General features: G+C 43.4%; 1 protein-coding gene across 18 annotated transcripts in view; it reads right to left on the bottom strand.

Annotated features, from left to right (window-relative positions):
• dst (dystonin) overlaps positions 1 to 20,523 on the bottom strand; it is a 94,059-nt gene that overhangs the window by 17,082 nt on the left and 56,454 nt on the right. For 17 of the 18 annotated variants that reach the window (XM_088305022.1, XM_088305026.1, XM_088305024.1 and 14 more), the window contains 27 exons: positions 20,310 to 20,433; positions 19,999 to 20,207; positions 19,510 to 19,827; positions 19,265 to 19,431; positions 19,030 to 19,186; positions 18,792 to 18,918; positions 18,597 to 18,647; positions 17,611 to 17,846; positions 16,485 to 16,614; positions 16,035 to 16,234; positions 14,607 to 15,105; positions 12,403 to 13,871; positions 6,122 to 6,283; positions 5,829 to 5,999; positions 5,419 to 5,585; positions 4,607 to 4,766; positions 4,121 to 4,447; positions 3,907 to 3,991; positions 3,592 to 3,833; positions 2,689 to 2,895; positions 2,484 to 2,603; positions 2,308 to 2,415; positions 2,015 to 2,233; positions 1,726 to 1,929; positions 591 to 816; positions 269 to 495; positions 65 to 187 (listed from right to left, as the gene is read on the bottom strand). In XM_088305022.1, the coding sequence (XP_088161148.1) occupies positions 65 to 187; positions 269 to 495; positions 591 to 816; positions 1,726 to 1,929; positions 2,015 to 2,233; positions 2,308 to 2,415; positions 2,484 to 2,603; positions 2,689 to 2,895; positions 3,592 to 3,833; positions 3,907 to 3,991; positions 4,121 to 4,447; positions 4,607 to 4,766; positions 5,419 to 5,585; positions 5,829 to 5,999; positions 6,122 to 6,283; positions 12,403 to 13,871; positions 14,607 to 15,105; positions 16,035 to 16,234; positions 16,485 to 16,614; positions 17,611 to 17,846; positions 18,597 to 18,647; positions 18,792 to 18,918; positions 19,030 to 19,186; positions 19,265 to 19,431; positions 19,510 to 19,827; positions 19,999 to 20,207; positions 20,310 to 20,433 (6,435 nt within the window). The remainder of the gene's footprint in view (positions 1 to 64; positions 188 to 268; positions 496 to 590; positions 817 to 1,725; positions 1,930 to 2,014; positions 2,234 to 2,307; positions 2,416 to 2,483; positions 2,604 to 2,688; positions 2,896 to 3,591; positions 3,834 to 3,906; positions 3,992 to 4,120; positions 4,448 to 4,606; positions 4,767 to 5,418; positions 5,586 to 5,828; positions 6,000 to 6,121; positions 6,284 to 12,402; positions 13,872 to 14,606; positions 15,106 to 16,034; positions 16,235 to 16,484; positions 16,615 to 17,610; positions 17,847 to 18,596; positions 18,648 to 18,791; positions 18,919 to 19,029; positions 19,187 to 19,264; positions 19,432 to 19,509; positions 19,828 to 19,998; positions 20,208 to 20,309; positions 20,434 to 20,523) is intronic. The other variant, XM_088305036.1, reaches the window with a different exon arrangement.

Below are 20,523 nucleotides of genomic sequence, written 5' to 3'. Positions count from 1 at the left end.
CGTCAATGGCAGTAAATGAGTTAAAATAAAGATAAAAATTAAAAAAAATAAATAAAAAAATCACCTCATCAATGCTTTTCTTTATCACAGGTTTGTCCGGTTCTCCGCAGGCCGTCATGAGCTCAGAGCCCTGGTTTCTCACTGAATCCAGCTCCTCTTGAAGCCCATCAATCTCCTCTTTAAAACCCTGCGGAGATGGAAAAACAAAATAAGAACAAGCTTCCAACACTGCCTGTCTCATTTACGAAGCGCCTCTTTCTGTTCAGACCTCAACAAACTCTTGCTGCTGTTTGACAACGGAGGGATCCACGCCCGGCTCCTCCAGCTCCCGAAGCAGGTCTTGGCTGTCTTTGATGGTGGCGATCAGAGCGCAGTGGTCGCACCAGAACCGTTCAGCGAGGTCCATCACATCCAACAGTTTGGCTTCACGCTCCTCCAGCAAGACTTGAATATCGGTCCACAGGAACACCATATGGTCCAGTTTGTCTTGTACAGCTTGCGGGAGAAAAGTTTTCATCATTAGGCAGAAGCTTTTTCAAAAAAAAACAAGCCTTTGAATTCTTATTTGAAAATATGAGAATTGGTGATACCTTTAGCAGATAATTCTCTGTCTTCTGACCGTGCAATCATTTCTTGGCCACGCTGCTTCAAGGTCTCGTAGGAAGGCTGCAGTTTCTCCAGATCCACGCTGACACATTTATTCTCCGTTATCTGCTCCTTGATTTTGTCCACCTCCACTGAAATGGAGGGAGGCTGACGAAGGCGCTCGGCAATCCGCTCCAAGGATTCCAGCATGGGGTCGATTTTATCATGGAACTAGAGTGGAATGACAAAAGGGGTCATTTCAGGATCTTGGACGTCTTTAGCCGTCAATGGCAGTAAATGAGTTAACGCAATCATAAGACCGGAAGTTACATCCATCCAGCCGTTATCTGTTCCGCTTCTCCTCACAAAGGGTCACGATGGGAGCTGGAGCCTATCCCAGCTTTCTTCGGCCAGTAGGCGGGGGACACCGTGAACTGGTTGCCAGCCAATCGCAGGGCACACAAAGACGAACAACCATCCGCGCTCACTCTCATAACTAGGGGCAATTTAGAGTGTCCAATCAAGCTGCCATGCATGTTTTGGGAATGTGGGAGGAAACCGGCGTACCCGCAGAAAACCCACACAAGCACGGGGAGAACATGTCAACTCCACACAGGAAGGCTTGAGCCGGAATCAATCCCACGACCTCTGCACTGTGAGGCCATCGTGCTAACCAGCCGTCCACCGTACCGCCCCGGTAGTTACAATTCTTATTATTTCTATGTATAGTAATGATGCTGTGAAAAGACACTTTTCTCATAATGGTTAAGTTACACCAGTGCTTCTCAATTATTTTCTGTTACGCACCCCCCCTCAGCAATAAGAAAACAATTCGGGCACCCCCCCCCCCCACCACCACCCACTCTCGCCCGCGACTATAAATAATATCATTTTCATTGCAAAACAAATCATAGAGTTAATGCTTGCTGCGCACAAGGGGCAAGAAGAGCGCCACTGCCAACTACTGGACTGGAGGTGCAATTACACTTCATTGTAGTACGGCGGAAAAAAAGCCTGTTCCCCAGGTTCACACGGGCACCCCACTATTTGAGAAGCACTGGGCTACACATTAATTTTCCTAAACAGAGAGACGGAATTCAAATAAATCAACAGAATAAAAAAAAAAAAAAGGCTATTCACCTGAGTGGATTTGGAGATGGCCTCATCCAGTTCGGCAGCTCTCTGTTTGACGTCCGTCTTCAGTTTGGTGTAAAGCTGCTCGGACGTTGTGTACTTCTCCCTGATGGGCAGCCCTTCCTCGGGGCTCAGTTCCAGTAGCTGAGGTCCCGTTTTATTCATCTTGTCGATATGCGGTTTGTGCTCGGCAATCAGCTCTCGCATTTGCTTAAGAGGACATACATTTTTTTTTTTAAATGACTTAAAAAGCTTTTGAATGAAGACAGTGATTGTACCTCCTGCTCCTCCTTACCCTAAGTTCCTCTTGTTGCTGCCTGAGCGCGTCGTACTCGATGGCGGGCGGAGGCAGCCGGTTGAAGGTCTGCAGGGTTTCCTGCAGCCATGGTGACAACTCTTCGTAGGTTTCCCAAAACTGGCTTGCAAGCGACTGGGCTCGTTCCAGCTGCAGACAGCGCTCGGAGTTCAGATGACTCACCACGCCGTATTTCTCGACAAGAGTCTGGGTCTTCGCCTGACATGAAACAAGATATTGTAACGTTTCCACCGTTAGAAGACAGGAGACAAATATTTGACTTTTTTTTTCACCTTCAATAGTTCCTTTGCCTCTGGCTTTTTGCTACTCATGATAGCTTTTCCTGTTTTTACGAGCGCATCCACAGAGTCTTTGTGTCTCATGATATCCATAGAGAAGACCTGGAAAATGCACTTGCGTGAGTTGGTTTGAATGTTGAACAGATGTCAACAGATGGTGGAAGACTCACCTTATGTGCTTGTAACTGCGCTGCAGTTTGGTCCTGCCCCAATTTGATCGCCCCCATGGACAGGAGCTTCCTCTCAGCATCCGAAAGCCAAGCTAGTTCAGAATTTGCTGCTTCTTCAAACTGGGGAAAACAAAACAAAAGTCAGCTCGGGGGAAAAAAAAGGCTCAATGAGGAAAAAAAAAGAAATCAGTCCAATGATTCAGACCTGCTGTGACTTGAGAATGTCAGCGTTGATCCGGTCGACCTGCTGAGTGATGCTGTCACACACCGCTCTGTACCGCTCGTTGTCCTCCGTCACCAGCTTGTCAAGACCTTCTCGGGTGTGCCACGGAATGAGATCCAGGAGGTAAGTACTCAATTCATTCAGTTTGTCCACTACGGCTTTTTTGTCTTTCGTCTCCTTTAGCAAGGTCTGGAAAACAAGAATAAAAAGAGGGTTGTGTCATTATTACTCGATGTATCATAAAATTGTTGTTGATCTTCACGTTTACAAATTGACAGTTTATGTCTGCTCCAAGATATATGCGATGTTATGCAGCCAATTAGATTTTTTTTTACTTTGTTCTATTCATTCATCAGTGCCGGCCGGGGCAAGGTAGGATTGTATCTGGAAATTATGACATTATTATCCCATTAATCTTCCAAACTGGAAATGTTCTTTAGGTATTAAAGGGAATTCACAAATAAAAATGTGGGTTAATCTATGAGAAGGAACTGGCAATTTTGTTTTGCAAATAGCACCATTAAAAAAAAAAAACTATTGCGCAAATTCAGTGGACTTTTTATTTTGTCCTGCTCTTCCTTCTGCCCCATGCGCCCAGTACACAATTTACAGAAGAACTCGGCCAAGCAGTACACATAAACGGCAATTGAAATTATTTTTTGTTTCCTGTAAAAACAGCGGGATTTAACTACGATTCACAAATAAAACGAAGCAAAGCTCTCATTGTAAATGATTAGAAATGAATTCTTATTAAAAAAAAATGTCCAGCTAAACATTCCATAGTGACTCTGAATATTCATTAAATTAAACGCACCACCACACACTAGTCTTCAGTCATTTTCTGCTGAATGAACTGGCTTTTTCATTCCCAGCACACCATCTCACCTTTTGAATATTTTGGGCTCGTGTGAGTTGCTCGCCGATCGGCTGCCGAGCCACATAAGAACTGACGTGAGCCTCCGCCTCCACCAGCCAGGAGCTCAGATCCTCGTGTGCGTGCTGCAGCTTTGAGGACAGACTCATAACACGCTCCAGTGTGTTCAAAACATTTTCACTCATGGAGGCGATCTCAGCGTACTTTGTTTTTATTCCATCCAATTTGCCTTGGATAACAACAACCTCATCGCCTGTAATAAGAGAACCAGGCGTGGTGAGTCACAGCCTTGTTGGTGGACAATTGTGCAGCGCAGGTCAACATACCTGTTGTTTGCTTCAAGAGTTCCATCCCATTAAAAAGGGCTTGGTCAACATTCTTCCTCCTCAATTCAATATCACTTTGTAGAGCCTAAAAGGAAAAATGACAACCTCAAACAGTGATGATAAACATGTCCACAAAGAAGAAAATAATGCTCAAAAGCAACTGAGAAATGATTCAAATCACAGAAAAAAGGGATGCTGGGCCAGGGAAGTGTACCAGTTGCTCTGCCATCTGCTTTTCAAGTGTGTCTACTACGTAGTCGTCCACGGACACCTCGCTCAACCGTGCGTGCGCCTCACTGAGCCAGTTCATGAGCGCCACCTCGTCCTCGCCAAAGAGCTGCGCGTTAGCCAAGGCCTGCTGCAGAAACTCGGCTTTTCTCCCGCAGCGCTCCTGCAGCTCCATGTAAGCAGCCTGCGCGGCGTCCAGCTTGGACTGGACAAAGGCCTCGTCATCAACTGAGCTCACCGCCTTGAGCATCTGACCCAGACTGACGGCATGAAACAGGTCTTTACTGTGATTCATAATCTCCTCTTCCATGGCCTGAGCGCAGGGGACGGGGGAAACAATGCGACACGGACACAAAAGACAAACAGAAAACCAACTGAAATTGAATGGAAATGAAAAGTAAAAAATGGTTAAAAAAAAAAACTAACAAAAAGGATGGATGAAAAACTTAAAAGGATTCTTTTCATCGATTACCTTATGATGGGAAATCTGATCTTCCAGCTTTGACGTTTCTGTGCCAACCGGTTCTGAGTTGGAGAGGCGCTTCTCCGTGACGGCGAGCCAGTCGCTCAGCGGTTCCAAAGTCTCGTGGAATTGCTGAGTGACCACCAAAATGCTCTGCAGCTGCTTATGCCTGACAGATACAAGAGAGACAATATCAGCAATGCCAAAAAAAAAAAAAAAAAAAAAAAACACACATTGGTCGTCATATACAGTGAACAGTACATCTCTTATCTAGCTAAATATTGTAAGGGTTTTATTAAATACGGAACAAAATATCCCGCAAAAAATGTTCAAGTAACTTTTTGACAGTATCACGAAAAACGGAATAGCTTTTGTATTGAAACAGATTAAAACGTGGACTTTGTTGAGGGCTCTAAGTGTCGCGAGCGACGTATTTTTTGGTCTAGTTTTGCGAAAAGACTGACAGGCAAGTTTATTGAATGTAGTAAATCAAGTGAGCATGCGTGATGTGTAAATGAAGCTTCAAATCTGCTTCATGAACCAGTTGTCGTATTTTTGGAGTCCTGTAGATGGCACTCTCTGAATCAATATTGGGCTGAAAGAACACTGACTTGCCATTTTTTTTGCCATATTTTAAACCTTTGAACAGTGCCATCTAGAGGCCAAATCTGCAATGACTAGATTGGTACCAATATGAAACGTCAGCGTGAATAGAGTGGCATACTGCACATATTCCTCCATTTCAAACGAGGCTAACTCATTTTTCCACTTGGTTGTATCTCTTTTTGCAACGTATCGAGGCCAACAGGGCGCACACCGACCTGTTCTCGGCTTTCTTGAGCAGAGTGTCCCACCTCTGCCCAAGGGATTGCATCTCTTTTGCAACCTTTTCCTTATCCCCGGACTCGGCCAGTTCTGCAACCTTCCCCCCTTCGTTTTTTATCAGCTCCACTGTGGGCTTACGGTCATCCAACAGTCTCTGTAAGAGCTGCCAAAGCGAACAAAGGAGAAGACTTATTGGGCATCATTAAAATGCTCTGAGCGAAGGCGTTGTTTGCTTGATGGTGGAAAGCAGTCAATCACAGGCAGGAATTATGTCTCCATTACATGCTTTAAAAGCTTTACAAACCACAATCAAGTTGAACAATGAATGTCGGTTAAAGAAGCCGAATGGTGTTTTTTTTTTTCTTTTTTTTTTATGTACTGCAAGTGTCACCGAGTGCGTGCTTACTTTCTGCTCTTGTATCTGTGCCTTGACCACTTTGAACTCCGCAGAAGGCGGCTTCTGATTGGCCACGAGCTCCTCCGTGTCCGTCAACCAGCTGAGCAGAGAGTCCAGAGCATCATGGAACCTTCCGCAATGCAGCAGGGCTTCATGCAGCTGGGCTGAGCGCTCGGCGATCTACGGATGACGAGGTAAAAATAGATGACAACTGTTATGAAGCCAGTTTTAAAACAGTCGCCTGGACAGCAGCGGTCAGAAATGCATTATCAGGAATAATTTCTGGTTTTCTGATCACATACCTTTTTATTAAGCGTGTTCCACTTTGTGTTAACCTTCTCCAGGTCATTCTCCAGTTTCTTCGTATTGGTGCCTCGGGCGGCGCTCTGAATCAGCCCCTGACTGATGGAGTTGATGTCTTGGAGTTGTGTCTGCAACGGGTCGATGTCTTCCTTTTGGAAAGCCTGCAATCAAATGCAAACAATGGATTCGTGAGGGTGCACCACATCAGGGTAGTGGGGATGCCAAAAGCCACTTGAATTGGCACACGTTGCCCTTAAATAAGCGAGAATTATATCAAATGCATCCTGCAATCATGAACAAGCACACCAACACAAAAATCTCAGTTAGTGATGGGAAAATGAAGCTTCAAATGTGCTTCATGAACCAGTTGTAGTATTTTTAGATGGCACTCTCTGTTCAACATTGGGCTGAAAGCAAACTGACTTGACATTTTTTTAAAGCCTTTATTTAAACCTACAGTGCCACCTAGAGGACTCAAAAATACAAAAACTGATTCATGAAGCAAATTTCAAGCTTCATTTTCCCATCACGACCCACAGTAGAACTACAATACGCCACCAGACAAAGGTGGAATATTCTGTCAGAATATTGCCGGAACAATTTGCTCCCACAATTCTGAGTCCATGATGTTCATAAATATACATCTAAGATAGCATTTGCCTGAATTTGGGAATATAAACAATTCCCTTAATGCTCTGTTCTACCAGTGGAGCCAAGTTGACAGTGAGCGGCAGCTGCATATAATCACACAGACTTAATTCACCATTCACGTAATCAGATATGCACGGCACAGAGCCATCAGCAGCTCATCAGAAGATCCATATCATCCAGCTTGACGTGCTCTATAACAACTAAATGACGATGGTGTGAGAATGAAAGAAGAAGAAGCTATTTTTGGGCACCTGTGGGGTGGAATACGTTTTGCAGTCCACTTCTGGACAAATGGCATTCAGCAACGCCTCAATCTCTCCTGCATGCTGGAATGCGTGTAAATCTTTGGGCAGGCAGTCCTCCACAGACTGCAGGAATTCTTCCAGCTCTTCCATATTGTACTGGGACGCCACTCGTTGCACAGCGCACGGCTTAGTTTGCTGACGGCTATCGATGGGTAACGTTACAGAGTTTCCGTAAGTCTCGGGCTGCGTCACCAGCACGCTGCCAAGCTCGCCGTCTTCCTGCGATGACACGCCCTCTAACAGCTCAGCCGTGGATAACTCTTCATAGTCTCTTAAAGTCTTCGAATAACAACCGGAGGTTTCATTAAAAGTCCGAAAAGCCGACCCCGTAGATGACCTCCCCATGGAGTACTTGTAATCTCCATTAGCCAGAGTAGCGTTTTCTTTCAAGTGGACCACGTCAGACGGCACCTGCTGCGGCTCTTGAAGCAGGCAACCACTTTGGTAAAAGGAACGGTTCTCCCGAGTAGGCGTGAATGGGAACTCGTCTTGTCCGGAGCTTAGGGACCGAAGCCTTTTCAAGTCCCCGGACAAGTGCACGGCCTCTGAAGAAGAAAGGCTTCTTGTTCCAGGGCCCGGCCTCCTGTGGGATCGTTGAGCATGACGTTCCCGCTCCACAGTCGGACTATACAGGCCCGAGTCTTCTTCGGAGGTCAGAGAGCTGGTCACACTCTGCCCTCTTCTCCCACCGATCAATCCCGATCTCTCGGCACTCCCGGATGACAAAATCCCACTGCGGCTGGCATACCCGCCAAGATTTGTCGGCGCAAAAGTCCGCCACGACCGCCGCTTATCTCCGTTATGGGGACGTGACTTTGGCAGCACCGTGTCAGCCGCTCTGATGATATTCCCGTTGAGTTTGAGTCCGTCAAAGACGGCGCGCTCGTCCAACGTGGCGGGTTTACGGACACGGAGCTCAAAAGAACTGGAGGTGGAAAGGACTCCATTTCCGCAGAGGCCGCTGAAGTCGAGAGGGCGGCTGGCGTAGGGTAAGGTACCGGCAAAGTGGCGGGATGTGAGGCTCCCCTTAGAGCTGGAGTCGATCTGCTCATTGAGTCGCACCGTGTCGTAAATGGACCTCTGAGGCACATAGCAGTCGTCAATGTTCAGGTCCTCCTCCTCCCCCTTCCCCACGCAGGACGTGTTTTGTCTGAGGCAATCTGGTCGGCTCAGCGGTTTCCCCATGCCAAAACATGCACTCTATTGTCTACAAAGAAATAATGACATTTACTGTCTGGCTTTTTTCAGTGTGTGGGTATTCTTAGACAAAAATGTGCAAATTAGACTTCAGATTTGAAAATCACAAATAAATAATAAATATTTTTTTACTTAAAAATAGCATATCATAAATTATGGTGGCTAAATATGGAAATGTTATGTAAATAAATTAGATTCTAGTCCAGAAATTTCCATTCATTCTCTCCATTTAGGCTTGCCTCCCCCCCTTTCCAAAGTTAATCCCATTTCTTCTGGTTCAAGGTGCATCCTATTCCCCGGAAAGGCTGGCAGCATCAATCCTGAAACTTCCAAATGTGCAAAGTGAAATATCCACGCTAGTATCCCGACAGGCTGTTGGAAAAATTGTGGCTTATTCCAAAGTGCGCAGGTCCTGCAAGGATAAACAAAACCAGCCTGTCCTTTCTCCCTCGCCACTCGGCTCGCAATGACAGACACCGTCCTGGCAGAGGCTTCCAAGCCCCGCCCCCCTCGCTCATTATTCACACAACATCTGCCACAACTCCATTTGCGCTCGGAACAGCGCCGGGAAATGCTGATTGGTCGATGCGCCCAACCACCCCAACCCCTCCTTCTAATTTCCCTTTATGTCTGCATGGCCCTTATGACTTCACTTCAAAGTCATCTTTTACATCCTGACATGATCACTTTTCTTTTGTTGTTTTTTTTTTTTTTTTCGACTGGGGCAAAAGTTTCTCATCACAATGTTCTGCACTTGATATAGATGATCCATTTTTATTATCTTTACCTTCACCGGACTGTTGTGTTGAACCCTGCAGATCCGTTTAATTACTCTGGAATGCTGAGGGAGGCACGACCTGCAGGTAATTTAACACCAGCTGCCGTGCCAAGTGCAAGAAGGGTCTTTTTTTTTTGGTGGTGACCTGGGTAGTGTGCAATGAGGGAGTGAGAGGATAGCATGCAAATGATGAGTGGAATTTATTTTTGTTTCCCCAATGTTGTGCACCGCAAAACGACGAGAGGAGCAAGCAATCTCAACTTCTTTGTCCCGTTCGTCATGCATGAGCGGCGACGGAAAAAAGATGCTGGCAGAGATAAATTGCCATCTAAGATCTGCCTGGATTAAAAAAGAAAAATGTCTCTCGACAGAGCCTTTTTTAAGCAGGTCATTTTTTTTCCCATGTTGTCAAAAAGCTAGTGCTATGAAATACTTTTTTTTTTCATTTTTTAGGAGCATTAATCAACCTCCAACTAAATAAAGAATGGCCAGTAGGAACCAAATCAAGCTATTCTGTGATTTGTTTGGGTTTTGCAGACCCCCCCCCCCCAAAAAAAAAGATTAAACCTATATTAATATAGAATTTATTTCATTGAATGCTATGCTTGGCTCGGCCCGCAGGTCCTTCTGATAATACACTTTTTCAGTCTACATAATTAAGAATTTTTTTTGGATCTCTTAACAGATGGAACAAAAACCCAAGAAAACATTTACATAAGTTATTCCGTTTCAAAGTCAGTGATCGAACGTCAGTTTGAAATATGAGAACACCATCTCAGCCGTAGTCATGGCAACCACGGATCACAAACCTCATTGGACTAAAATTTTGTGGACCTGGCCACCTTTCGATCAAATATTCCATACTTCTACTTGAATGTGTCACGGCTGTGTGGCGGTGAATCATTATAAACTTTTTTTTTTTTTAATTTCACCATAAACTCCAACAACACAGGTTCGCTACAGTGACTCAGAAGATAGAAATCCCATTTTGAATGAAAACAGACTGTGATGTAATGTCTGAAGAGAACGCGTCACCCACGCTATAACCCCCCCAGCACTTTTTACTCATCGAATGATCCCATCCAGTACATCCCGATACAGTCCATACAGTTTGCACCTTTCCTCAGGCAAGCTTCTTGAGCTTACGTCAGGCATCTCTCTTACAAAACCTGACCTAAAATGGAAGAGAAACCCAAGAGCAGTCCTTCTCTGTTTATTCTTCTTCTCTCACTTAAGTCAGTAACACGAACCTTATCTACATCTACAAATTAAGAGAATGATGCCATTGGATCATGTTATTAAAACCATTCAAACCATTGCAAAAAAAGTGTGATTTGTTGCTTTTGACACAAATGAATACAAAGGGTTTTTTTTCCCTACTAATTCCCAGCTGATTCCCAGGACAAAGAGAGGTTGAAAACATCCCCTCCTACCCAGCAGGACTTCCCCCCCCCCCATCTTTTCAGAATCTTCACAACTCAAATGGAGGTTTGGCTGTGTGACACTGAGGCACCCCCTTTGTACAAAAAAAAACCCAACAACAATCCTTTGACCTACATCTTTGCACAGACGCATCTGTTTACATTGTTTGACTGTACTGCTATTTAATACCTGAAAGTGTTTATCACATTACAGTTGTAAATGTAGGCTAATCCTCTTTTGGAAAACTCCAAAGGAATTTAGAGGCTTTTAAAATATTTGTGTCAAAACCTTGTTAATAGCTACCATTTTAGCCCTCACTGATAACAATGACGACATCCAGTTTAGAGGAGGGGGGGGAATTAAAAACAGAGCTCCAAGATAGCATCTTAGATATGGTATATGGATGTGATTACACGGATGACAACATGTCTAAGTTAAACCCATCAATCATTTACGCTGTAAAATTTTTTACAGCCTTTGAGACAGTTGTGTTCGTCTCTATTTGTGTTACTATGCATGTGTCAAAACTATATTTTGCAACAGTTGGTATGAACAGTTTGGGGAAGGCAAGTTTCTGATCCAACATGGCTGTGCCTCAGTGCACACAAGCAAGACTGGATGAATTTGGTGTGGAAGAACAGAGTTGGTGACCCATCAGGCCCTCTCTCTGCTCCCAAGACCGTTAACTCATTCACTACCAGCCAAGTAGAGAAAAAAAAAAAAAATGGATCTTTGACGTCTTTTGCCGTCAATGGCAATAAATGAGTTAACAGATTGGATGACCTCACAGATGTTGGCCTGAATAAATGAACTGAGATTCCCAGAGACACACTCGAAAACGTCTTATTCATATTATCTTTCGTTCCTAGTTGCTACTGACATAAGTGAACACATCAGGAAAATGAAACTTGAAGTTAATACTGGCTTCAAAACACTTGACTCCGATATAAAGGATTGGAAGTCCATCATCCAGGACTAAAATGACACCCTGCTGGCAACCACCTGGCTCCGTCCCAAAATCTACCTACCGCCTAAAGCAAAGGCCCTTTTGTTAAAAGCAGATGCCTTTGACGAGCATGCAGTCTCCAGAGGATTGTGGCTTTTGTATTGAGGGGGCTCGAATGAAGCCTGCTGCTCCACTGTGAGTCGGCGCTATGGAAATTTTGCACGACTATGAAACTACAAAAGTAGTAGGATGAAACTCGTGATTGGCTTGATTCTGAACTGAAAATACGTCAGACAATAATACGCTGAGGAAATGTCATTCATGCATTAACTGCCATTGACGGCTAAAGACGTCAAAAAATTTTTTTTTTTTACTCAACTGGTAGTGAATGAGTTAAATGCACCATTAGTATATGTAAATACGAGGGCTGTATCCAAATAACATTGAACTATTTACAAATGCCGGTAATCGTACAATCTATTTCCATTCAAATATTCAATTTCTATACTATTTATTTTGATGACGATTGCATTTTTGGGCAAAACAAACCGCAAAGAGCTCGCCACAGAAAACCATTTAGACTCAAATTTACACTAACTGATTGGAAACTCAACCTCAACTCAATCATGCATAGCAACAGACTGCATCCTCAACCACTAACAATCAATGACTCAGTACTTTGAAATGGTTTAATTCTGTCAATTACCAAAGATTAATAAAATTTTCACGTTTCGTATCTCAAAAACATGAAAAATAAATAAATAAAGTGCATTGGCAACTTATCGTTACGTCATTCCCTACATCAGCTGCATCTTATAGACTGTGCAACTGAATCTCTGTATTTTGAGTGAGTATAAAAGCAGCTGCTTCTGTTAATCAAAATGTGCAAATACCTGTACGGTATGTTAAAAAGGTTTCTATAGCGACATCCAAAAGTTTGTGCTTGCATTTGTGGCACAAGATAAATGTTAAAGCTCGCACCTTAAAGGCCTCCAGCTGTTGATTGATGACGTCTGTCTCCATGCCGACCGCTCCTTGGGACGCTTCTTTGTCCACAGCTCTGCTTAGTTGATCTTCCACATGTTGGAGTTTTCCGCAGAGCTCCTCCAATTTGAGCAGAGTACTCTGCACCTGCCTCTCTCTGCCTTTGGCTCTGTCCATCAACTTGCCACACTGCTTGCTCAGTGCATCCAGATCTCTCTTCAGGCCCAGCAGGTCAGGTGAAGAGTTGGTTTCCAGCATCCTCTTACAGCCATCGCCTGCATTGGCTGTGTTGACCATCAGCTCTCGCAGTTGAGCGAGAAAGCTGTCCATGTTCTCTTGTTGCTCCTTGAGAACAACCAAGTCCAGATCCACCGGAGCCATGTTGTCCAACTCATCATCCAGGTCTGTGAAGCGGGTGAACATCTCCCGGATGTTGTTTTGGAACTGCCCAATGCCCTGCAATTTACCTTCCAGGACCTGGCATGTCTCATCTAGCTTCTTGTTGAGGCTGCTGTATTCCTTTTCGATGCTATCAGCTTGCAGTAATAAGTCCGTCGCTCCGTCAGCATCTGGGAGATCGACTACAAGTGTCTTGGCCAAGCTCGTAAGGTGTTCGACTTGATTTTGCATCCCTTCTAGGCTTTTTTGTTGGGCTTTCATGTTGGTCAAGTTCTTATTGCTAAAGGCCTGCATTCCCTGGGATTCATAAGCATCCAAGAGCTTCTTCGCACCCTCCAGATGAGCCTTGGCCTCTTTGGAGCCTTCATTAAATTCTTTAACGGCATGCGAGATCTTTTCCAAGGATTCCCTTTTGTTCTGAAGACCTTCCAATACGCAGTCCACTCTTGTAGAAATGCTCGCCGCCTCTTTTTTAATTCCTGCCGTGTCAGCGTCGGCCATCTCGAGAAGGCTCGCCGCGGCACTGTTCATCTGGTCCGCCGTCCCTCTGTGCTTATCCGCGTCCTTCTGAAGAGCTTTCACTTGAGCCGCGGCGTTCTCCACGGCAACAGGCTCAACAGCAAGTTTGACTCGACCCGCTTTGGCTTCACACTCCTGCACCCAAGCGTTGAGCTTCTCAACGTGCTCCTCAAAGATCTGCGCTCTCTGAAGGGCAGCTTTCAGTTTTTCAGCCTGTGCCTCGGAGCACTTTTTTACTTCCTGCCAGTTCGAGGAGAGGAGAGAGAGTTGACCTTGCAGTGCCAACTTTTCGGCACCATCAGTGCTTTGTAGTAGCATCTCGCCTTCCGCTGCTATCGTATTGTAAGTGGCCTCTTGTTCACGGAGCGCCCCCTGCAGGCTTCTGTGCTCATCCACAGCTTTTTCAAGGACGTCCACTTTGGCAGAGATGGGCTGAAGCTTTGACTGGTCTTGCAGCTTCTCAGCTAGCCATGACTGGAAGTCTTTGGAGGTCTGGTGAAACTGCTGGGAGCTGGCGAAGGTGGAGTTCAGCTGCTCAATTTGTTTGGCTGCAGCATGAGAAAAAAAGAAGACAAACGTATTAGATGCAGAATCAATGGCATTATGTTCAGGAGTTTACCGTCATTTCTGGACTTTAAGCCAGATTTTCAACTATGCGGCTAATACAACCGAGTGGCTATTCTGTGGATTTTTCTTTCACCAGTAGGGGCGCTCTAGAGTTCAGAAAATACGCTAAATAAATCTACATTTTTTTTCTCTTGGGTCTGTTATGTTTTAATTAGCTATTGTTGCAGTAAACAATTTTTTTTTCAACATAGAAAACTGCGGCGTATAGCCTGGTGGGGCTTGTATCTTTTTTTTTTTTTTTTAAGAGTTGCTGCGGCTTATACACAGGTGCGCCTTACATCCCGAAAAATATGGTAATATTTCAAAAAGGTGTTAAAAACAATTTTACAAGGGGAAAAAAATTAATTCAAAGCAAAGCTTAAGATCAAATTGATGCATTTGAAATCTGAAACAATTTGAGAGAAATATTACTTTTTTTCCCCTTTCACTTTTACTCTGTAATTTGTTAGTTCAGTCATGCTTCATACAAAAAATTAAATGGAAAATCCCTGGAAGAAAAATTCAAGTTCCCCCACCACAAATACACACACACAAAAAAAAACCAAAAAAAAAAAAAAACAAGGCTCTCAAATTCAATTTGGCCGTCGGTAGAGCCAGGAAACATTCTTTTTCTTAACTCTTGGCACGTTTGTCGTCATAAAATAAAGTCGACAAACCTGCTCTCTCTTCCAGCTGTCGGAGAGGTTTGCTGACACTCTCCAGCTGCCTGTCCAAGTCAGCTTTGAGATAGTCCTCAGTCACCATCGCTGTGAGTTCGGCATGGACGGCTTCGGCCTCCTTCAGCTTCCCTCTTTCCTTTCTAAGCCGTACCGAGATGTTGTGGACATCCTCCAGACGCTTCCTCACCGCATCAGGTTGGGTGCTGCTGGCCTGATACCCGCTGAGCTGCTCCTCCAGCTGAGCGGCGGTCTGACCGAGAGTCCTCAAGAGTTGTTGGAACTGCCCCGTCTTCACCACGGCTTGGTCGATGAGGCCATCTCGCTGATCCAGCTGCCCGATAAGTCCTTGCCATTTCTCAGTGACAGTTGTGAGCTGCGCCCTCACCAGCTTCCCATTGGAGGGGTCCGGATTATCTGATGAGTTCAAGATGGCCGACGCTGCTTCCTTGAGTTGCTCAAACTGAGGCTGGCGGCTCTTGAATTCATTCTGGAGGATCTAAAGAAGAGAAAAAGAAAACAGGTTGAGTTTGTCGCATTTAGTTGATGATGGCGTTCACAAGGTCCCTTTTGTAAACCCGACCAACCTTCTTTATGAAATGTGGTTCCTTCTCTGGTTAAAAGCTAAAGGTTGGAAAAATGTCATCCAATTTCATTATTTTTGTGGATCCGATCCATAAAGACGTTTTGAAATCCTTTCATCATTTGACAGCAACTTAAGCAGCCTGGATCAGACCCAGGTGGAACTTACTTCATGATTGAAACTTCTGACCCGTCGTACAGTACATGTAAAAAATGTGGTTCAAATGGAATAAGGTTTGACAGAGTGACAATATACATTACTTTTGTTTTCCATCGCACAATTGTTCAGAAACCTTTAGGTTACATTTAAGAAAAAAATAATAATTTCCTCGTAAAGAGAACGTTTTTTTTTTTTTTCCTCAAATGAGTGTTTACGTACTCCCGGGTCATCTCGGCCTTCAAATGTTCATCACTTACTAGGAAATAATATTTAGAAAAAAAGTTTACATCTTTGTATTTCAAGCGAATCCCAAAGTAATTCAATCAAACTTGCCAAGAAAATGACCGAGAATGCAATTAATTTTTTTATTTTTAACTTCAAAGTCACCTTAAGGGCAATTGCAATACAAAAATTACTAAGGAAAATAATGTGACAATTTTACAAGAATAGAGTTTAACATTATGAGGAAAAATAATAATTATACAAAAATAAAAATCCAATATGTAATAATAATGTAATGATAAAATTACAAGCGTATAGACTAAATTATCATATACAGTATTACAGTTAAATTATATAATATATACTTGAATTAAAATCCACTTTGCTGTAAATTTAAATAATATTTTGGATGACTACTAGGTCATTGTAAATATTTTATATTTATTTCTAATCTTTTATTTTACCTGGACTTGTTGCTTCTGCATTTTCAGCATATTGGGGTCAATGGAGAGCGGTCCAAGGACACTCATCATCAGCTCCTTCTCTGACAGCCACTGACCAAGCTGCAGTTGAGTGCTTTGGACGATGTCCAAATTTTTGTTGGACTGCTCCAGGTGCTGCTTCCTCTCCAACACTGAGCCACTGATATCTGCCCAAGCAGCATCTACAGCAGCAGAATATGAATGAGTCAGCGACATTCCATGAAGTCTCCACATCTCACACTGTGTCGCATTTGGCTATTTAAATGTGTTAATTTAATTTCCAAAAGCAGGTGCCGTGACATTCGACGACAGGCGGGGTGCCATTCTGCACAGATCACGAGTAATACACGGACGGCCTCAGCAAATGTTCATGTTAAAGTCAAATTAGGTTACTGGGATTTTATGAAAAGACAACCTTTATTTGGTGCTTACCTATCTCTGCCAACATCTGCTTCCATTTGTCCGCTTCTTGTGAGTTTGGATGAGTTTCAATTAAGTCAATCAGCTTCTCCCTCAGCTTGTGGAGCTGCTCTTTCTTCTGCTTCATGTCATCTTCAAACACCTATAAAATAACAAATGTGAAAATAAAAATATATTGAAGTATGTATTTAGGAATGCACAATATGTACAGCGCATTGGAAAAAAGTTTCACTTTATCTACATTTTGTTCATTCCAAAATGTCATAAATTCATTTTCGATCCAGAAATCTTCAATTGGATTCAAGTCTGGGCTCTGGCTTGGGTCACTTAACTCATTTACTAGCAGCTGAGTTAAAAATAAAGAAATAAATTAATTTAAAAAAAATGGATCTTTCGCCCCATTCGGAGGTTCTGAAGCAATTTGAAGCTTCATTTACCCATCACTCGTTTACTTTAACGTCACGTCCAATGAACTGAATTTACCACAGGTGGACTACAATTAAGGTGAAAAACCCACTCAGTGGAAACATGTCACTGAGCTCAATTTTGCGCTTCATAGCAAAGGCTGAAAATACATAAATACTTTTTATTTTTAATAAATTGCAAAAAATAAATAAATCATGTCTGAATGGCGTGTTGTGTGGAGAATTCTGAGGGAAAACGACATTTATTCTATTTGGGAATGAGGCTGCGACAAAACAAAATAGGGACGAAGTGAAGCACTGTATGTGAGTGTGTGTGTGTATTAATTAAAAAAAAAAAAAAGAAATCACATTAAAAGTAACTATCCCAGACGAGGGGAAATTAAAATGTTCTCGTTGTCTGGTCTATTTCTCCAGTGCAGACGACTGAGCTCTTTATTGAATCAATATGAAGTGTAATTTCATGCTCGTTAAATTCAGCTTGCGAGACTTGTCGTTTTATTTGAATTAAAGGAATTAACAAGCAATATTCGCTCCCACATCACTGATCTTTAATTATCTAAAAAGTAACTCAGAAGATAACAGTAAAAGGCATGGCTGCATCTTTTTTTGCAGCATTTAAAGACGGTCATGTTGGCAGCAATTTTCACAGGATCACATTTTAGTGTTAATATACTATCAATAAAATACTATTTGATCACATCGTATCTCATCACCTTCTGCTGTTCAAGTTGTGATTTCACCGCATCTTTCTCTGCGGCACCATTTTTCCAAGTGGCTGCCGTCTTTTTCATGTCCTCCAGCCACGTCATCATGTTTTCCGTCTCCTTCTTGGCATCCTTCAGCTCTCGCACGGATCCATTCAGCTCAGCTGCTCGACTCTTCAAAGTGTCACCCAGACAAGAATAGCCCTCATTGACGAATGACATATTTTGCTGAATTGTCATCAGCTCTGTGGAATTAATACAATTAAAATATTAAGAGTTTGTCATTTCTTCCTTTTCCAAGTTAACACGTGACAGATGCTGTTACAGGCTAACATTTTTCAGGATTTTAGAGAATATTTTATTTTTAAGATGACACTTAAATGACACGTATGAGTTAACTCATTCACTGCCATTGACGGATAGAGACGTCAGAAAGTGACGTCATGCTTTTCACCTGGGCTAGAAGTGAATGAGTTAAAGAACTCACCTGATTAAAAAGCTATACACTAGTGATGGGTCAATGAAGCTTCAAATGTGCTCCATGAACCAGTTGTAGTATTTTTGGACTCCTGTAGACGGCACTCTCTGTTCACTATCGGGCTGAAAGCACACTGAATTGCCATTTTTTAAACCCTTCATTTAAAACCAACAGTGCCATCTAGAGGACTTAAAAATACAGGAGCTGGTTCATGAAGCAAATTTGAAGCTTCATTTTCCCATCACTACTATACAGTTCACCAATTTCAGAAGGGGGTTAGGACACACATATTTAGAGGTAAAATCAAGTTTGAAAGTGCTTCAAAACCTCATGCCAATAAAAAAAAGTAGGGCTGGACAATGTACCAAAAAAACAAAAAAACATGACGTTTAGTAATGTTAGTCATGATTTAATAATCAATAAGTTTTGAGTACATCCTCCAGTACTACGATCCAGCCAAACCCACAAATTAATTGATTGCATTCACATGGCAACGCCCTCATCCACACTCCATTACCTTTATTGGTTAGGTAGGAATGGCTCGCCGGACCACCACCATTAGTAAGAGCTAATGCAGAGACGTGAAGACAAAGCTCAAGTTCAGGACACATTTCATCCCAGTTAGCAACGATGCAACATTAACATACACACTTAACAGCGATCTTCCAAATCCCTTTTTATAATTCACACAGACCACATTCGGTGGGTTTACCTGTCTTGTTAGAAATCTTAGCTTTGGCAGGGGATGTGAGAATAGCGATGCGACTGCAGAGTGAAGATCCTCTGCTGTTCAAATCCTGCACAGCAGGACCTTTAGATGTCCATTCTTCCAGTAAGCCCTATGGAAAAGTTGATCCATCACATGGAAAAATGTTGATTTCACTCCATCCGTCAGAATTTATGTGACAAATTTGGATTGAAGAGTTTGATAACGGCATTTGGTGACTCACAGTAACGATTTGGAGGTCCTTCTCCAAACTTTTAGCACTGCAACTTTTCGGCACCACTGGCAGCTTCTCGTTGGTCTCTTCCAGCCATTTGCTGAGAGCACTGGCCGCAGACCTGAACTCCCTAAGCAGATCCTGACAGGATGATACCTCCTCCTCCCTGCAGAGAAGACAAAACCAGATTTATTTGGAGCCTTTTATGGACAAATAGTTAGGAAGTGAGGAAATGGGAACGTACTTTTCTTTGACAGTGTCTTTGAAGGTGCTGAAGATGTTTGCGAGATTGTCCATCTTGCTTTGGATCTGCGCTCGGTTACCATCTTTGCTGATTTCACAAAGCTCCTTGGACAAGGTCTGCAATTTCTCCAAATTACCGGCATGTTCAGCCATTTCGTCTTTTGTTTTCTTAAAAACAAAAAAAATCACTTTGTTGTTTGTTTCAGCAACAGCAGCTTAAGTAGACGTTTTTGGCACTCCTCTCACCTGCGTTAGCTCTGAGAGTTCCTCGAAGGTTTTCCCCGGCCCGTCGGTTTCATGCAGATCTTGCGAACGCTTCACAATGAACTGCTGGACATTTTCTGCGACCGTCTCAAACTGCTCCACCTTGTCTTTAAGTTGTTCCAGACGTGAAACTTTCTGCTTGTGCTTGTCGCATGTGTCCGAGAAGCGCTGGGAGAGGGCATCCATCTTGGACTGCAGGAGCGCCGCGGAGGAGGGATCGGCTGTCTCCACAAACTTCTTCACTTTGGATTTCATGGCTGAGATGCTGCTCTGGCGACTTGCTACGTCCTGCTCGATGACCTTTAAAGGCACAGAATATGCCAAGTTGTGAAATGGACTCGAGCACTTGTGCTAATTAGCTATTTGTTTTCACGTCAATTTAATCTGCCCTTCGGATTCGGTTGTGCTGACCAAGGTAACTTCTATTAATAACGAATACAATTTTGAATTTGTCCTCGCAAAAATACATACCGTTTCTTTGCTCAGCATGTCTGTGATGGATGCCGAGTCCAGTGGAATTTTGCCATTCTCTTTCACGCTGGCCTCCACTCCCTCCATCCATGCCATCATCTCATCCAAACCGTCCTGAACACTCATGGAGCGAGTCAAAGTCATCTGCAGCTTCTCATTCCGATCGCTCACAGACTTGGACAAGTTGTCGTACCGCTCCACGATGTCGTCTAGCGCACAAAGACACATCTGCCATTAAAACTTCAATGATCTAATTTGATCATTGATCAGCAGAACAGGATTGAAGACCCCTGACCTAAAGCATGACTCACCTACTGTCTCCTGGATCTCATCTAAGTTGCTCAGGAGGTTTCCATCAGATGAGATCAAAGAATCCGCTGTTTTGCGTAATGTGTCAATAGCAGTCTGATGTTCGCTCATCTGACCTTGTAAAGCCTGTGGATGACAACATGAAGTTGCTAAAGGGTCGTTAGGAGGACGGGAATCAAAATGTTAACATTAGGTACCAAGAAAAGATCTGTATCA

Source organism: Idiotropiscis lumnitzeri, chromosome 9, assembly GCF_059441095.1.
Source record: "Idiotropiscis lumnitzeri isolate Australia: NSW breed Sydney's pygmy pipehorse chromosome 9, RoL_Ilum_1.0, whole genome shotgun sequence".
Lineage (NCBI taxonomy): Eukaryota > Metazoa > Chordata > Actinopteri > Syngnathiformes > Syngnathidae > Idiotropiscis > Idiotropiscis lumnitzeri.
The sequence above is the reverse complement of the archived record's forward strand: the minus strand, read 5'-3'. Positions and strand labels throughout refer to the sequence as shown.